This window comes from Hippoglossus hippoglossus, chromosome 6 (genome assembly GCF_009819705.1).
Source record: "Hippoglossus hippoglossus isolate fHipHip1 chromosome 6, fHipHip1.pri, whole genome shotgun sequence".
Classification (NCBI taxonomy): Eukaryota; Metazoa; Chordata; class Actinopteri; order Pleuronectiformes; family Pleuronectidae; genus Hippoglossus; species Hippoglossus hippoglossus.
The window spans coordinates 16,923,685-16,942,768 of record NC_047156.1 but is presented as its reverse complement, the minus strand read 5'-3'; the positions used below and the strand labels follow the sequence as shown (position 1 = coordinate 16,942,768).

Genomic DNA, 19,084 nt, shown 5'->3' with positions numbered 1-19,084 from the left:
ACATCTGAGGCACTGATCTGCATGGAGAGAGCAGGCAGGCAGCACGGACGCTTGTGAAACAGCTATGATCATGATCTGCTGTGACCCCAAACTTCACAGAGCCTGATCAATACAGATCAAGGGGGGGTGGGGGTGATGCTGATAACGATATTATGGGGTAAAAAATGTCCAAGCCTGAAAAATTGGCTGATACATATATAAAATGTTAGTTGAACCATTTTACCTTATCATAAAAAAAAGACACAAATACAACCAAATACAGTGGATTAAGAAAATAAACATTTTTTTAATGCAATATATAAACATAAGTGCAAATCATTCCTGCATTGTTTCTTTTGTAAAATGATTTTATATTTTAAAGTTATATATCCATTTTGATTCTATATATCCTAGTATATTATAGTAAATATAACCCTGAGATCTAGGAAGATTTTATGCTAAAATCTGCAGCAAAGTATCACTGCTCACATGCACAGACAGCATCCTTATTGGATTTAAGAAATGCCAGCAGATCTGTCTTTGCTATCAAACCGTTACCAGTGATGATGGATCACGATGATGTGTGTTTACCTGTTTTTTACTATAAGAGCTTTGATGCGGTCGACTTTCCTCTGCTTGTCAGCCTCCTGCTCGGGGCTCAGAGCCTCCTCAGGGTCTGACTCAATGTAACGTTCAGGAATCAGCACTTTGTCAGGCACAGAAAGCTGATAACACACAACCAGAGAGCAAACACTTTATATAGCACACTTCATACGATGAATGGAAAACATTTCACTCTTAACAAAGGAAAAATACATTGCAGGATTAGAGTGTAAATAAAAACATTCAGAAATTAAACAGAAAATGATCCATAAGTGACATATGCTCATTATTATCATTGCAAAGAAGGTTGTTCCACATTCTCCAAGAAAAAAATCAACATTGGAACATAAACTGTCAGGAGTTCATTGACTTTTTAGACTTTTAAAGACACCATGGAAACCCTGTGTTAAGGAAACATAAGGTGTTATGGTAAGTGCCATATCATTTATTTACAGAATGAGCAGATCAAAAGCATAATAGTAATACCATTTAATTATGCCAATTCTTTGAATAATTCCAGATTGATTATTCCATACATCCCTTATACTCAATGTAAAATAATGTGCCTGTGCTAATCTTAGCCTTCTCAGCTGGATGAGTAAGACGGCCAGCTGCTGCGTCTTACCTCTCGGTCCAAATTAAAGTGGTCAGCCTGCGAGGCTTCTCTAAGACGTGCAATCTCCTCAGCGGGCGTCTCCTGCTCCCTCACCACCTCCTGCTCCCTGAGAGAGTCCTCCAGCGCCTGAATGTCAAAGCTCATCACCTCATCTCTGCGTCTCATCTGGGACTGGAAAAGACACGTAAGAAAAGCAAGACACAGATGCAGTGAGATTCAATCACGTGACAGGGTTCCAGGATTGAATTTAAACCTTTACTCCACTTCAGTGCCGAGTAAGTGTCTAAATAATGGCTGCGATATGTCATCCAATACCTGCACGCCGCGGGTGCCTTTAGTAAACGAGTGACTGCGGGAGGGTGTGTTGTCCTGGCCGCTGCCCCGGATGTTGAGGCCTTTCTTCTTCTCCCTGAGGGCCCCCTGCTGATGGCGGCGGATCCTCTCCAGCTGCTCCTCCACACTCATCCTGGGCCGACCACTCTCCACAGCACACAGCTGCTGCTCCACTGCGCTGTGTGGACGCTCCTGTTCGCAAGGGTGGACAACAACAGACACGCAGGCATCAAAATAATGAAGCATCGTGATCAGTCAAGCAAAGCAAGGACACAAATTCCAACTGGCAAACAAGACAGAACTACAGTTGGTGTGTTCAACTGCAGCCCTTTTCCACTGGTGACAAAACCCACTAACATCTGGCTTTTGTCTGCAATGGGAATGGATACAATCGGCATTCGCTCCCGGTTCAAACATGAAGCACATAGGGGAGAAAACAGAAAAGAAAACCTTTTCCTGGTAATGGGAAACGAGTTAGTCGCCTTTTTAGCGGGTTTACCCACATTTAAGAAAAACCCACGTATACCCACTAATTTTGGTGTAAAGTAGGTAGAACTAATAATCAAGCATCACTATCAGATACGCATCACTAGGACACAAATGCCAGCATCATAAGTTTTTACTGCAGTGTATGTGTGGAACTAAATGGAATCATCATCCGGTTGGGTCACTTCTCATAACGCAGCCCTCGCACTGAATACTAAGTATTCTTGAAAAAAAATGTCTTAACTTGCCCGAGCAGAATAATCCCATTGTCTCAACCCACTGGAAAAACCGTTTGCCCCTTTAAACAGTCATGATTGACATAATGACCACAATAATGATGGCGAAGTGGCTCTTTAATGTTCACTCTCTTAGAACCAAAGTGAGCGAACGCATATGGAGACCACCTGACTACTTTGCACGCGCACACTCCTGCTGGCACACATGGGTGCACTCAGAGACGCTGGGGGCCTGTTAATGCCTGAGTGGGAGAGAGAGAGAGGCCGGTGATCATGGCTGATGTTGTGAAGTGAACTAAGGAGAAGTTGTTCACTCTCAGGTTTGTGCCACAGCTGAGGGGCCGGCAGGACTGGATTCAGTCCAGAGACCGAGGACGCAGACTTCCCCTCTCCAGATTGTTCAAGAGGCTCAGATCCAAAAGGCCCATGCTGAAGTCTACAGGCCTATGACACACTCTTATAACCACAGACTGCACTCTAGGTCCTCTAGGGAAAACTGTGTGAGCATGTGTGTGCTGCTGACGCTTCACACATGTTCATTTATACTCCATGTCCATCTTTTTTCCAACTCAGACACACTAAAAACAGGACACACCCAACAGTGTGGTGCACTAATGACATGGTTTCTATATTTAAGCTGATAGCCGTTTGAGGCTGGAAACCGTCTAAACCCAGCTCGGCATCTATTTTACGACAGCGTGGGTTTGAGAGCACGAGTCACACCCTGGCCACGTTACGAGCGGCCTTTTCTGCACGTTTGCTTCAAGCACAAGCTAAATAACAAGGACAAACAAAGAGGTTTAAGAAAATTAAGTTGTTGTCAGTTCAAGATAAGAAAAGGAAATAACATTTGTTAAACATTAATATTTGTAGTGTTACTGCAGAGAAACAAATGTCTGGTTCGCCACAAGATGCAGCCCTTTTTACATTTCAGAGCTTATTCCAGACAATATCTGACACCATGTGTTAACCCAAAAGGTTAAAAAAGGCCAAATCTATTTACAGGTATTGTTAGAAATCACATCACCTCCAGAGAAAAAAAAAAAAGGTCCACGGACTCACCATCCTGGGGTCAGGCTTCCTGCTCTTCCTTAGCGTAACATACGAGGCGATGGAGGACGACTCAGTCACTGGAGACTTGGTTCTGGGTGGGACGATGCCAACTGGGTAGGACATTCCTAGGAACACGTTCAATGGCAGAGCTCTTGCTTTAAATTTATACTGTTGCGTGAGATGCATTAGTTTGCACAATACTAAAATACAGGATGTACATGTTGGAACAGAAAACTCTTCATAGATACTTATTCATGCTAGCACATAATTATTTGTCATTATCCTTTACTGACAGCTGGCTTAGAAAAGCATTACACAGGTTCAACAGTAAAAGTAATTTACAGATTAACACATAGATGAATACAATTTAAACTAAATCATATAAAGCACTGGACTCAAGAGATTTTACCAGAGCATTAAAAACGTTATTTTTTTCAAAGTAAGGTGAATTATTCCAAGCCATAGTTGACAAAGAGCTTTCTTTCTTGATTTAGTCTTTCAGACTTTGGTAACAACAAATCGCAAAATGCCCATCGAACGAAGATTACGACTTCTATAATTCCAGTTTAAAAGAGAAACTCAATAAGGGGGTAATTTAGCCCAGAATGGTTGTTTAAATGATAAGTGTTATAATAAGCTTGTTATCACCTACTGGAGTTTTCGCATCCATTGGATTATTGATATTTTTCCATCTGTAGGATTAAACCTATGTATCTGTGAGACCCTGAAGTTTAACCCTGAACCATGTCATCATGCTCACTCCACTGATCATTACAGAATTCCCAGCAGAATTTGCAGGCAGCATCAGCTTATTGTTACCATTGATTGCTGAGGCTACAGTGTAATGATTCAACCTCACAACACCTGAATTATGCCTTGCCAGCCGTTTTCACCTAATGTCGACCAATTTGCTCTGCAAGTAAATCGAATCCATCTTGTCACAGAGAAAGTATCGTGCCATTAAATCTAAATAAAGTAATAACTCAGTGATCCTGGCTCTTACACACATTTCAACCCAATAAAACTGAGCAGTTTGGGGATTTATGTAGTGTCACCATGTACCCATGGTAACAGCTGGACACTGGGTGGTGGCTGACATGAAAGATCAAATGTGATACACTGATCTAAGGTCAGTCTGACCATGTATTTGTTTTTTGGGTCAAAGTGATAACAGTGCTCTAAACTGGTTTAACAGGTTTTACTGCATGTCAGTTTTCTCTGCCACCGAATATGGTTTCTTGCTGCCAGCATAAGTGGTGCTGGTAGGTATTATGAGATGCTAGCTAGTTATCATGTAAACTTTGGGAGAAGGAAAAAAGGGATGGAATCTGCTTCTTACATAAAGTTTTTTTGTTTTTTTCAGTCGTTGCGGTCCTCACAGTTATTGCTTCGGTGCGGCCCAGCTAAGTCTAGCTAGCTATCGTTAGCATACACCAGCAAAGGACAAACTTTGTTTTAATCTATTCCACCATCTGAGATCAATTACAGCAAGAGACACAGCATCTTGAAAAATGTCCGCACTTGGACACAGATATCACACAACAACCCAACAGAAACAGTTGATTTTTTCGGTGTATGATTTATAATTTACTGGGAATCACAAGAAAACACATAGTTATGAGAAAGTGGCATCATGTTGCCTGTTCTTATTTTATTCTTACGTACCTTTGTTTCCGGGATGTTCTCTGTCAGACGGATGTTCCGATCTGTCCTCTCCATTACTCTCATCCACTTCAGCTACTGTGGTGAGCTCGGGTTCACTCTTATACAGCCTGTAGTCTGGACCCTGCAGAGGAACATCAGAAAGATTAAACAGTGCTGATGTAGTGAGGGAGAGTTTGGTTGTGGTGACAGTGGTAAAGACAGGGCAATGTTAAAATCAAAAATAAAACACAGCTTGAAGAAAAAAAAAAAGGCTTACGTAGTGAGAGTTTGAACCACTGTTTTACAGACAAATGAATAAAAGTAAGCAGCAAACATTCAAACTCAGACGTGGCTTAATTTGCAAACATGGACAGGACACAAGTAGAGCAGCTACGTTTATTCACAGAAACAGAAAATGAAGCAGCACAATTCAATTAAAACAAGGAAACAAAAACAAACAAGGCTTCATTCATCTAACTGAAAAAATAAACATGAGGGAAATATGGCATCAGGTGAAAAAAACATGATCCAACCAAAAACAATTCAGACAACATGGGATGTCCATCAAAATGAAGGTGAAAACCATCACAGCGAGCAATGGCGTGCGATGACAAAGATGAAGGCGGGGTCAATGCAAGCGCGCTTACACTGTGCGTGCCATTCTTGTGACTGGCCTTCCTCTCCTCCGCCCTGTGGAGTGTTGAAGGGCGAACACCAGCGGGAGAGGGCACGGGGGGCACTGGGGGGGGGTTGGGCTCGTAGGACTGGGGTAGAGGTGGCCGTGGGGGTGCCGAGTCCTCCTCCTGGGGATTATACATGGCATGACTGGACAAGAAGGAAGGTGACACATGGCGCCGCCACGCACGCTCAGGGCGACCACCATCTGGTACCGGGTTACTCTGGCCCACAGGACGGGTAAAGCAGCTGATTAGCCAGAGAGAGGGCTCCACATGCTGCTCGAGCATGACGGACACATCCACTCTAATAATACCAGTGACTCACAGTGCTCATGAGCAGAGCTGGCATTTTGAGCCCCCGGCTTATGATCATCATCAAATACACGACTGGAAGAGATGTGGGTGAATTATATCAGACATGAATGTCCGCACGATGGGGTCCAGTCTTTCTCTGGAGATTTCCTTTCACAAATGAACAATGCAGCAGGAGGTTCTCCAGGTCAGATGCTTTTTAACAACAGGAAAATGTCTAGAGTGTTCAGGTGAGGGGTGGCCCAGTATGCAGAACGTAGTCTATACATTCCACTAGAGGAAATCTCATGCTTTTGTTTGGAATCTAATTGTTTTTCCAAGTTGACATCTTCGTTTGAGTCTTCTACATGTATGACACATTTCATCACGAGATATTTGTATTCTTTTCTCTCTCAGTTTTGCGTTGTCACATGTTAGAAACATCATCAACGCACCCATTTTCTTGTGGAGAATCCTCCGGAGAATCTCCTGCTGGGTTCTCACATGGGCTCACTCTGATGTTCTATAGAGTTCTTACTAGGGGCACGACTCAGAAGAACGTCCGCAAAACAACTGACTCAGATATTTTCGTTCTCACATAAAGCCCCTTTGCCTGAAATTATCTGGAGGGGCTGAAAGCAGCTTTAATGTGTTGTTTAAAATGTAATTGCTTGGAAGATTTTAAAAAAATCCTCACATTTAATGAGTTGGACCCAGGAAATTAACATTTTGTTTGATAAATGACTTTCTCAGTCAGTTGTGCCTCACCTCGTTTAGGTGCTTACTGAAGTTGTTCTTGGGCCCATAGAAGCCCATCCCATCAGCAGCATCTCTCTGAGCTCTGTGTTTATTGAGGGCCTCCATCACATCTTGAATCCTCCACAGCTCTTTCTGGATGTGGACGTGCTGCTGGCTGGGAGGCTCCGTCTGAAAAAACACACAGACGTTCACAAATCACCAAACATTACCTGGAGATTCACCTCAAGTTTATAATCAAGTAAGATTATTATGCAGAAGATAGAGTGTGGAATAGTGAGAGGGGAGATCATGTGTCTGCTAAGGTGTGCAGTCAGTGCAGACACTGATCTGTTCTAGCTCCTGCAAGAGCTTTGTGAGAAATATTACCCTCAGAACGGGATCAGCAAAGTGGAGTGATGAGAAGAGGGTTAAAGATAGACTGGAGAAAGAAGGGAGAACAGAGGAGCAAGAGAAACTGACACTTAATTATCTCCTCCTTACTGATGATAGGGTTTATCAGAGTGTGAAAGGCACTTAAGAAGACAACTGACAGCTTCCCTGCTGGTCCTCTGACCTCTCTAATCTGAGCGAGCCTCTGCTCCGGCTCGACCAGGAATAAGTGTTAGCTGGGTTTTCTCTGTGTTTACATGATGAAGGACGAGATAAAAGAAAGATTTAATTAAGAACTGCTCTTAATTCTCTGTATTCCCCTCATCCACACCCAGCTAAGGACACAGGTGCACACACTTTTTCCCTAAAGTCAAGAAAAGTGTAGACAAAAAAAAGCTGTTCGAGGGAAGCTGCCACACTTCTAGCTTTCTTTGAAGCACTGAGGAAAACAAGTTATTCCACCAAAGCCTGACTATATGCCATGCCAGTGTTAGACAGCCCAAGTGGTGAAACAACGAAGTAGTGCAGCCTCCTTCTCTAGAGTGATCCTACCTGAGGGCTTCCCAGTGCTTCTAACTGCTCCAGCAGGTTGTTCTTAGCCAGAGTCACATCTCCCTCCAGCTGGTCGTACTCCCTCCACGAGCGCTCCAACTCCTGGTTTGGGAGAGATACGATGGGAGAGATACGATGACAATGTTAGTCATAATAGCACTCCTGCAGAAAGAGGATGTGTTTGTGTGTGGGAATGGGTTGTATGACTCACAGCAGTGACTCTGGACAGCTCTCTGCAGGTGCTGAGCAGGCCGCTCTGCAGTAAGTCTCGCTGCTGGATGATGCTCTGCATGGCAACAGAGTTATCGCAGCCCATCTCGATCTCCTGGCTGGCGGACAGCAGCGCCGTCTCAAGGGTGTGCTGAAGTAACACCCAACATACCAAATACACACATAACCTTTCAGATCAGTTTAGCTTTACTTTAGCAAACATTATCAGATGATTATTATTATTTCAGCCTGTGGCAGGGATTCCAACACTTTTATGTTTACCTCGTTTTTGGCTCACATATCTCTTCCAGAAAGAAAGAAAAAGCCTGGCTGCATATTACTTTTATCTTAACGAAGCGATTGTTTAATTTATAAAAAATATCAAAACTAATGACCATCTCAGCCCATAAGCCCTTTTATGAGCCAATAGTATAGTTTTCATTTGCTTCTTTCGTCTTGTCAACAGTCTAAACATTCAGATATTTAATCTCTAACAACATAAAACATAACAAATGAGCTAGAAAACAATGTTTATATATTCATTCAACAAAATAAAACATGTTGAATGAACTCTCAAGTAACTGCATAAGTGACTCCAATGTTAAGCTACATTATGCATTACATTATTGTTGAGTTTAGTAGTCAGATTTTTGGCAGCTAATGCTGATATGAGGGATGATAGATGATGTATCGGCTGATAGATATACAGACAAAGGAGTGTTATTGAGGCTTGATGTTTACAGTTTTACTATAAATAACTATTTATATAAGAAAAACACAACCACATAAATATAAATTGACCCAAGAAAAATAGACATTTTTTAGGTCAACTGTAAACACATTTTTTGCATTGTTTATTCTGTAAAATAAAGGTTTTCGTATCTACGCATTTTAGCAAACATATACAGTGTTACAGATATGTCTGTGAAAGGCTCATATTTGGCTGACTGTTATTGGCCAACCGATACATGAGTCGGGCTCTATTCAGTCCAACAAAAACAACACAACCCTGTAAATCAGAAATTACTCAGGATGGAGACAGTTAAGGTTTTCTCTCTTTCTCACATGAAATGAACTCAGGCTATTCTTAGTACTCAACCACTGTAAACTGTGTATTCTGTTTGGTTTATTCTTTGTCCAGTTGGCCCCACACCACACCACACCCCTGTAAACAGTGCGAGATTGTGAAGAAGACAGATGTGCTGTGTTTAGTCACCTTCTCTCTGTACAGCTGCTGAAGTTTTTCCTCGTGTGTCCCCACCATTTTATCCTGCTCACACAGCAGGCTCAGTTTGCTCTAAAAGAGAAAACGGCAAAGAGTTGGGACTGACTGTGAGCAGCTGAACGGAGCATCGTGCCGTGTGTCGCATCACGTCACACTGGACTTACATCAATGTCCATTTCTCCTGGCATGAACGTGTAGGCGTGTTCTCTGTAGTCGTCTTGACCCAGCTGTGGAGAAACACAGGACGTCAGAAAGAGATGACAAATGTGCAAATGCAAAAAAAGTGGAGATCTAATGCAGTGTCACGACGAGGCTCTCTCTCTCTGAGCCTCAGAATTAGTCCCTGAGTAAAGACTTTCATTTCAGACCATCTAAGTTAGCAAACCAACAACAGGGAGAGCAGCCAGTCTACACAGTATCTCCCCTGATGATGCTGGTGCCTCATGTTACATCAGCCTCACTGGTTTGTCTCCATCAGCACAAAGTGGTGGTTTTTTTTGTGTTTTGGAAATGCGATGGGATGGCGGCATGTAAAACGATATTACCTACTAATGTCTGGAGTCAGCGCATAAACTGTATCCAAAAACTGTGTTTTATCCAGTACATGCTCTGCAGCTAATTGCTCCAAGTACTCGGTCAGGCTGCTTTGAGTCCAAGTGCAATTTCAATTCAAGAATAAAAACTAACGACAGAGCATGTTGGGATGTTTAAACACTCATAATGCTTACAACTATTATAAACAGGAATTTAGTATTAATCCAAGCGGAAATATACTCATCAAAATACAGGAAGTCTCACTATGATGCAAATATAAGACTGCACTTCAGTTAATACTGTATGTTTATACTATTAATATGCCTAAACGAAAGTAGTATAAAGTTACAGCAAACAAAAAGACAATCTCTACTTTTTCTTGTTTTAATGTAAATAATCTTATTTTGAAAACAAAAAAAATAAACAAGCAGAGTAAATGTTTTTAACTGCATTGGATCCCATGTTTGCAAGTAATGTATTCATCACATAATACTTCATCATTCACAGTCTTCTAAAAGTACACAAGTGCAGTCAATAGTATCAGGACAGTGACATGTTTCTGTGTTGTTTTGGGTTTGTTCTCTCACTGGATATGAAATTAAATAATGACTTTACTGGTATAGCACCAACGTTTAGGTTTAATTTACATTTTTGACCAATTAAAAGGTCGGCATGCATTTTAATTAAACAATCATCACATCCGAATTATACAGACATCAGCAGATATCTTCCTCTGTGATGCTCTGCCAGAAGTGAACTGAGCTGGAGCATCTTTTCTTCTTGCTCGTTTTGGCCTTTAGTACGTTCTTCAGCTCATTAAACATGTGATCATATCATAAATCAGATCACATTTCTGTTTCCCTCAAGAAAAAAATGGTTGCTTTGCTTGTCGAGTATGTTTAGGTGCATTACTCTGCGATTTAAATGGAATTATTCAATTTAAAATCCAACATGCTGGCCAACAGAGTCAAAACAACAACAAACATCTCACTGTCAAAAATACTTTCAGACTCCACCCTCACACCTGCACTCTGTCACACACACGTTCTTCTAACACCTTGTTCCTCAGTTAAACCACAGAACACAGTTAAAGCAGGTGGGACCTCAGAACCACATTGCATTCCACACAGAACATGCAGATACTTCCACAGCTCCGAGGGCTTCGCTGTGATGTTGTGTGGACTACGTGTGACATGAGGAGGAGGAAGAGGGAGACAGTTTTCCAGCAGCTGAACAGGTGGGAATGCAGCTGTTGCTGGGCTGGAATGCCAGACAACAGGGTGAAGGTGGGTGGGAGCGGTCTTCAGCGGCACTTTTAAATTTCAAAAGTGGCAAAGTGATGTCACAGCCATCGTCACAAACAACAAGCCGGCTCTCTTTATTCTTTCCATCAGCAGAATGAAAGAGAGGGTGAAGAGGACGGAATGAAGAAGACAGGTAAAAAGGGAGGAGAAAGTTTATTTTGAAAACATTTGTCTTCATCTTCAGCAGTGGCCCCCTGACTTAATTAGGTCTTATTTGGTATAAAGTCTAGTCACTGGCTCAAGTATGTCCAGTCTGACATCCGCTAACAACAGGGTTTGTTGAAAAGAGCAGACCGCAATAGAACTTCAAACAGGATATGGAGTTACACATCTGTTTCAGAAACATGAATATCAATTAACAAAATGTTCTACTTAAATTAAACCATAAAAGCAGGGGCAGATCCAGGGGCAGGGCCGCGGCTGAAATCTTTTTGGCCCTTGAAGTGCCCCTGTCCTGTCAGTAGTCATTTTGAATGTGCTTGAACAAGGAACAATTATCAAAATATTAAATAAATATTCAATGATATGCGACTTTTGCTCAAAGCTGTAGAGCTAACAACAAACAAGGACTGACTTTAATGTGCACCTTACTGAACAAGGAATTTTACACTGATGTTGGACATATAATTGTATGTATTATACATACAATTATATGTCCCCCCCGTGCAAATTGTGGCCCCTTTACGGCCCCTGATTTAGAAAAATCCTGCAGACAAACCAGGTTTTAAGTTGGGTGTTTATTTCCTCACAAATAGATTCAGTGTTTGGTAAGGAACTGAAGAGACAAGTCTGGCAATGCAGAATTATCTTCAGCTAATTAGAAACCTCCTGCCAAGACCAGGTGGCTGATGAGAGAGAAGACATTCTGCAAATGCTTATGAAAAATCACACTCTGACCTTCACTGTTTGGGGCGCTAGACAAAACTAGATGAATAACAAGTACAGGACTTTGAAATCTAAATGCTAAGTGTGTGACCACAGCTTTAACTTCTGATTCAGGTTAGTCCGACAGCAGGCTGAATACTTTCTAAACACATCACAACATCTAAACAGTATTCAGCCAAACCTGAGAGTGAGGAGGGGATTCAACTGAACAGTGAAGCAAACAAGTCATGCCCATACTTGGCATGTCTTTTCGTAATAAGAGAGTAACAGTCAAAAAGCAATGGATGAGGGGGTGCTGGCAAAACACACAATACAGGGGAGACCGGTCTCAAGATGCCACGGGGACTCGGACATCGAAGGAGGAGCATTGCACAACAGACCAAAAAGGGACAACAGCGACCGGTGAGGATGAGGCGGCGCAGAGTCTATGAGCTGGCCTTACTTGCTGGTAAAGTTGAGGCCTCGGGGCAGAGTTCTCAATCAGAGAGTGAGTCATGACGATTAAAGGGTCATTTTCCTTCATCTTGTCCAGTGTGGAGAGGAGCGATACAGCAAGTGTCAGTTTATAGCAGTCATTCACTTCAGAGACAACACACCCACAATGTTGAGACAACCCTCACTCGTTCAAGCTCTCTCTCATTAAGCAGACTCAAACACCAACGTGTGCATCCACCATGAACAGGGATGGATACGGCAAGAGAGGCAATAAGAAATCCTCAAACCGGCATCAACACATTGTCGAGCAAAACTCCAAGAGGCTTACTTATTAATGGAAGCACTTTCCACTTCTATGTTTTTTTTCTTTCTTATCCTTATTTAAGAGCATGGTCTTTTAATTTGAGAGCAGGACTTATTGATTTTGTGTTCTCACACCTAAAAAGCCCAGGTTTGTGCTCAAACCATGCGCTTGCACTCATATTTTGTTGCTTGGACAGATTTCCTGCGCTCCAGCTTCAGCGCTTCTCAAAGCGCATTAGAACAAAATCCAAGAGCAGACATTCCAAGTGTGCACAGAAGCAACTTGACTAACAGGAAGCGCAGGAAATCTGTCCAACCAACAAAAAAATAACAGTTTCAGCACAAGCATAGCAAATCCAAGCCCAAACAGATTAGAGTGCAAGCACGGGGTTTTGAGTGAAAGCAGTACAAAATCTGAACGTGAAATCAACGAGTCCTGCTCTCAAACTGAAAGACCAGGCTCTAGAATAAAATTAGGGAAATAAAACACGCAGTTCATGTATTATATTGCTGAAAATATCGAATGTACTACATGTAGCAAAAATACATATATCTTAATCAGTGCACAAATCTGGGGTCAGCTCCTTTCATAACGTGTAGTGTGTTTTTGTGTGTTCAAAAAGAGCACTTTCGTAATTACTCAAATTCTCAAAGAAAAGATTATAGTTTTAAAAAAAAACTATTTGCAGGCACTGAAGCTTGTCCACATGCCCCTACTACACAGAATAGTTAGTAAAGCTGACAGCGAGTGCAGGCTGTGTATTCAGATGAACTTATGAATTAAATGGCCCATCTAGAGACAGGAGCTCCGAACTAGCATAGGCCAAAATGCTTGGTAATGAAACACTGCTCCATAGTTATCTCTATATAACAACAATGTTTATTATATTAGTCTTATTTTAACAATAGCAAAGCATTATATGAGTTCAGTTCATGTCAAGAGGAGACAGGGCCATGCATTCATGCATTACCCCACCTGATTGTCCAAAAACATGAGGTTCCTTTGGAGGTGGTGAGAGAGTATGTCATTCTAGCATCAGCAGCAAAGAAGAGAGAAGAAAAAAGGCAACAGGAGAGTAAGACAAAAGAAGTGAAATTCAGTTTTTCTTTCTTACACATTCTCTCACACACACACACACGCACAAAGATTAACACACGCAGGCATGTCCTGTACAGTGTACCCAAAGATAACCAGGAAGAAAGGAGGGTAGGACCAGTCATGGTGGAAAAATTAGGTTAGGTACCAGATGCACTATATAAAGGAACTATAATGATCAAATGGCCATGTACTGTCTTGAACTAGTGCAGGCAAATTGCTCCTACATTAGGTAAGGCATTCATATTTTTAGCAAAACTGGTACATGAAGATCTTTGATTAATAGTAAAACATTAGTTGGCAAAAGCCGAAGTCATTACTGACCCGTATCACACAATCTCAACCATTCTCCACCTCACGCCTGCTTGACCTAAATCAGTGACAGTCAAATCTGTCGTCTCACAGGAGACTTAAAATGCAAAAATCCTGAATTAACATTAACGTTTGCCAGTGGTCTTAACCTCCTTAGCCTCTGGCTCTTTTAAGCTCGCCAGTGGCTTTAAGCTTCATTTCCGGGTAACATCTGTCTGGACTCTTCATGGCAGAAAAAATGGCTCGATCAGCTGCTTGCCCTAATGGGACTATGTCATCAATTTGTAACAAGTTGGATCTTAAGTTTTTTAAAACTAAGTCTTTTTTGTCTCGAGACATTTCACACATTTTGGAAAAAGCTGATTTCTAAAGTAGCTGATCCCCAAATATGCTGAGAGGGCAATTCGAGCCAAAGTCTATGATTTACGGAGAAAATGCCCACTTTAGTGCTTTTCCCCTTAAGTCAGTGTTAAGACAAAAAAAAAATACTCCGGATCAAGATGGATAATGGTCGTGGGTAAAGATGGCATACACACCACACGATTACACACACGCCTGCGGAGGCATCTCTTGGGGCCTGACCTTTGGGTTGTCACCATCCATGTTTAGCTGCATAAGCTGTGCTACAGTGTGCTCCCGGATACTGTTTAGCTCTGCCTGCTGCCGCCGCAGCTTTATCAGCAGCAGAGTCAGTTCCTCAGGCTGCAACGGAGGGAGGGAGGGACATACAGCCACAGTGGAACAGGGATACACCGCAGGGGGGGGGCGGGAGAGGAAAGGAGAGAACACACCAGGACAGGAGATTTTAGAGGCGTCAGGCACCCGACAGGTGAAGAGTTTATATCCAGGTAGTGAGTGTTCATGCAGCTCAGGACCACAAGATTATCCAGGGTGCTATCACTGTCAGCAGCAGGCAGATTCTACATGTCCACTCAAGACAGGAAAGTTTAGCATTTATTACACAATCACAGTTCACACAGTTTCCCAGCTCTGTGAGGACACAGCACCGTGTACGGCTTTGAAATAAATTCCTGATCTGACTTAGAGGGTTGTGAGTGACAGGCTTTTTAAGTCTCCACTGATGTGAAGAGAGTCTAAGGAGCTCCTGAAGTGAACGCACGCTAAATCCTACCACTTGGAACATACATTCAATTTCTGCCTAAATCTACGTCCAAAGATTCTGTCTCTGTCTTGGAGGGAAATGAGAGACAGAAAGAGGAACAGGCAGGTAATGTTATGAAAATAGCCTTGTTTCCCTACCTGTGTGAGTGTGTGTGTGTTTGTGCGTGTGTATAGAGCAACCGAGGCGTGAAATTACTGGGTGGTGCATTTTACAGAAATTCATGCACGTTTCTTCACTGACTCAGCCTTTGAAGACAGTGAAGGACACAGGAGGGGACAACTCAGACGAGGACTTACTGTTTTGCCTTGCAGAGTCTGGGCAGTGATATTCTGGACTGGGATCCCTGCGGGCATGGACCTCCTGTCAGGTGGGTAACCATACTGCAGGACACAGTCACACACAAACAAGCATGACTGTCAGTTACACCATGGACTGGATTCACCCAAACACAAATATTTTGTACAGAGTGGCATTTTAGCAATTTCAGTCCCAAGATTGTGGTGGTGCACTTTGTTTAGTATGTTATAGGAGTCATTTACTTTCTTATTCATGCACATGTTATCATACATTTTGTGCTCCTGAGTGCAAGCCAAGTTTTCCACCTGGGATAATAAATGACTGAATACATCCATCTCAGATTTCTGTCACCACAAATATTACATTTTTTTTGTTGCTGCGCAATACACTGAAAACATTGTGAAGCTAGTAAATGGACCTTGGGTCTATCTCTCCTTGTTGTATACCCGAAAAATTCATATTTAAAAACATAACGCTCTTTACGCACATGATCTGGTGCCTGGACAATCAAAGGTACATGTGTAATTACTTAGAAGGGAGATTTCTTCAGAAGTAGCTTCAACGTAAACAGTTATAATCATATTCTAGCAACCATTGTGAAAAGAGATCTTGCTTCTGATTTTTATGACATATTTTGTGAGAAATGTTCTTTTGTTTTGTTGTCACCTCTTGGCGTTTGTTTGCCTGAACTGACCTTGTTGAGCTGCGGCCTATGACGTCTGTCGATGCTCATGTCTCGTCTATAAACGGGGGAGGAGACCTCAGAATGACCGCTGTTCATGTTGTAGGATCGCATCGGGGAGTAGCCACCGTACATGGACAGCGAGCCGTGGGAGGGTGAGGGGGGGATGGAGTGGCTCGGTGCGACGTGGTCCGACAGGTTGATCATGGTCTTGGGACTGGCCATGTTGCCGTAGAGCCCCGGCGGCCTGGTGTACGCCTGCCTCTGCTGCCACTCGTACAACTGCCACATGGTATCGTCGCGCATGGAGCGGCGCTTGTCGGCCGGCATGGAACCCAAGACCTGCTCGTACAGCGACGGCGACATGCTGCAGATGCTGTCCCGCTGTGCCATGCTATTCCTGGGCATGCTGCGGTAGCCATCTCCATAATGAGGCATGTAGGGGACCCGGTGGCTTGGCATGTTTCTAGGCAGAGTCTGGTACGACGTGATGCTGGGGAGAAAGAACCGATCATCATCAATAGGCAGTTGAACTGATTTCATTGACCTGTAGCTGATTTGTCCGCCCCTGTGTTACCACCAGTAAACCCCCTATATTCTCTGTCTGAGTGTCATTGTTGTTCTCAGTGTTCTCATGCTGTCTTGTGTTCTTCCTTGTGCTGTCTCCTCGTGTTTGACCCTTACAAGTATTATTGGATCATGGATCTTTGTCTGTTCCTTACATGTAATGATTTACCTGATTCTGACTTTGTGTATGACCTATGAGTAAAGACTTCACTTCTTAAACTACACCCTCATCTTCTATGTGTTCAGTGCACACAAATAAGAGACTTCCCTTCCCTTTAATCCGACATTATAATAGACCATTTATGATATCTTTATCCACATCTCGACAATTTCATCCAATATCAGCAATAATTCACATGTCGGTTCACATCTTATTTATCTCTTTATTCGATGTGTAATTTCATTCAGTCGTGTGCACCATCATAATGTCTGTTTGTATTATGTTTATCTATTTATTATTTTATTTATCAAGTTTTTACTTAAGATTTAAGAAGTTTTTGTACCCTCATCTTTTTATATTACAGTCCCTGATCTTGATCTCAAATGGCTGCCAGTGTCACATGTAGTTGCGAAGCATCACCAGTCTAGATTCAAATTGGATTCACATCCTCTGCTCTGGATGTGTCTGAATAGCACAACACGACATCAATCAAGTTGACCACAGTATGATTTAACAGTTGGTTACAGAGTGAATATTTTTAGTTTCTGTGTGTTTCCAGTAGATAGAGAGAAGCAAGGAAAAGCTCCACTTCCACAGAATGTTCAAAGTCAGAGCTCTGCTTTTTAAAACCCAGTAGCATTTAAGAAAAAAAGGCTTGTGGCTGACGAACAGAGACTGAGGGAGAATGGGAAGCGTCAAGGTCTAGTCATTCTCAAGGTCTTACTCAAAGCAGGTGTGTGCCCATTTTTTCAAATTAATGTACTCAGGGTGTGATTGGGCGAAAAAAGAGGCAAGGCTTTGTCAAACATGAGCACAAGCAGGGCGAGCAGATGGCGAGACAGGCAGACGGACAGGCAGACGGACAGGCAGACGGACAGGCAGACGGACAGGCAGACGGACACGGTGAGAGTTTAATCAGGACCAATTAAAACTGGGACTCTCACTGCATGGTCAGAGGAAGACAGTTATTCTGGCTCTGCTTGGCCATTCTTCACCCCCTAGTTCTACTTAAGCCGTTTTCAGACATGATCTACGGAGGATCGTGTAGATCCGGACTTTCTCCAGACGTTGCCTTTAACAGATGAACAGCAGCAGCAGGATTCAGGTTCGGGGTGGTGCAGCAGGTAGAGGCTGGATGTAACCTACTGATTCTGTTCCAGAGACCTCGTGTTTTTGTTTATAGCACATTAACACCACAAACTCTCTTGACATCTTAGTTTTTTAAACCTGAGATATTTGTTATTTTTGTAGTTATTTTTTCATTTCTCTCAGATCTCCTGCTCTGTTCTCTCAAGTCTCTGGACTTCCGCGGACTTTATACGAGGGGGCCAGACGGAGAAAATCAACAGAAACTCTCGAGTGTTAAAGTGATTATATCGTGGTGAGGAGAGTGTGAATGCCCTGGTTTTTAAACAACACAGCTTTAAAAAGCAATGGGACTGAGGAGCTTTGGAAAATCAGTGTCAGTCGAAAGAACTGTATGTGTGCGCTTGAGGAGAATCCCTCTTGTCTGAATCAGCAGTTAAGCCAAGTTCCCCTTCTTATTGAAGTAGGACAACATCAGCCTCATGTGCAATAACCTAAAAACAGTGTGTGCTGGGGTTTTTTTTTTCTCCTTTCCTGACACACATATTAATGAGGTCACACAATGAAATAACTGAAACAGTAATATTTAATTTTGCCACATAATCAAACCAACCTCCTGGTGTCGTCGTCCTGGCTGCGCACCCTTTGTGTGCGAACCCACTGCTCCAGCTGCTGCATAGAGCTGGTACGACTCAGGTTGCGGTCCGGCTCATAGTTGGGACTCCGCTGAGGAGGGACTCTGGTTCCATCAGCTGGAAACTGCTCACCAGATCCGTTAACCTGCGGGCTTTGATGGGGCCCATCCATCTCCGTTGGGGTCTGTGGCGAGGCAATGTTGGCTTTGATAGCCGCTGCCTGGGCGGGCTGCAGTTTGATGCTGTTGATCTTGGTGAGGGGACGCTCGCGCTCCGCCCCCTCCTTATGGAAGCCGTAGCGCTCCGCATCTCGCTGCTTCCTCTCTTCTTCTGCCGCGTCTGGGGTGACTGACAAAGTGCACTCGAGGTCGACCTCTCGGTTGCGTTCGTTGTTCTGGATTTCGGGCTGTGTGAGCGGTGGCCTGTGGTTGGCCACGTGGTTGATCTCTTGAGGGCCGCACTGCTCCACTTTTAGTCTGTCCAACCTGTAAAAGACAAAAGAGAAAGTGAGTACGGTGAGAGGAATAATCTCAAACGCAGTGAGATCCAAAAGCAAGATGAGATTGCCTTGGCAGTGATGGGAGGATGATAACCATATTAGATAAAAATTGGCAGCTGGGATATTCTTGTGC

General features: G+C 43.0%; 1 protein-coding gene across 8 annotated transcripts in view; it reads right to left on the bottom strand.

Moving 5' to 3' along the window:
* The window catches only part of LOC117762867 (pleckstrin homology domain-containing family A member 5-like), a 90,956-nt gene that overhangs the window by 2,626 nt on the left and 69,246 nt on the right, over positions 1 to 19,084 (bottom strand). For 3 of the 8 annotated variants that reach the window (XM_034587546.1, XM_034587547.1, XM_034587553.1), the window contains 17 exons: positions 18,431 to 18,937; positions 16,017 to 16,497; positions 15,322 to 15,405; positions 14,485 to 14,604; positions 13,471 to 13,524; positions 12,199 to 12,279; positions 9,198 to 9,260; positions 9,025 to 9,105; positions 7,810 to 7,959; positions 7,599 to 7,700; positions 6,687 to 6,845; positions 5,598 to 5,753; positions 4,972 to 5,092; positions 3,316 to 3,431; positions 1,514 to 1,723; positions 1,208 to 1,369; positions 571 to 704 (listed from right to left, as the gene is read on the bottom strand). In XM_034587546.1, coding sequence (XP_034443437.1) covers positions 571 to 704; positions 1,208 to 1,369; positions 1,514 to 1,723; positions 3,316 to 3,431; positions 4,972 to 5,092; positions 5,598 to 5,753; positions 6,687 to 6,845; positions 7,599 to 7,700; positions 7,810 to 7,959; positions 9,025 to 9,105; positions 9,198 to 9,260; positions 12,199 to 12,279; positions 13,471 to 13,524; positions 14,485 to 14,604; positions 15,322 to 15,405; positions 16,017 to 16,497; positions 18,431 to 18,937 — 2,781 coding nt within the window. The remainder of the gene's footprint in view (positions 1 to 570; positions 705 to 1,207; positions 1,370 to 1,513; positions 1,724 to 3,315; positions 3,432 to 4,971; positions 5,093 to 5,597; positions 5,754 to 6,686; positions 6,846 to 7,598; positions 7,701 to 7,809; positions 7,960 to 9,024; positions 9,106 to 9,197; positions 9,261 to 12,198; positions 12,280 to 13,470; positions 13,525 to 14,484; positions 14,605 to 15,321; positions 15,406 to 16,016; positions 16,498 to 18,430; positions 18,938 to 19,084) is intronic. The other 5 variants (XM_034587549.1, XM_034587548.1, XM_034587550.1 and 2 more) reach the window with 5 other exon arrangements.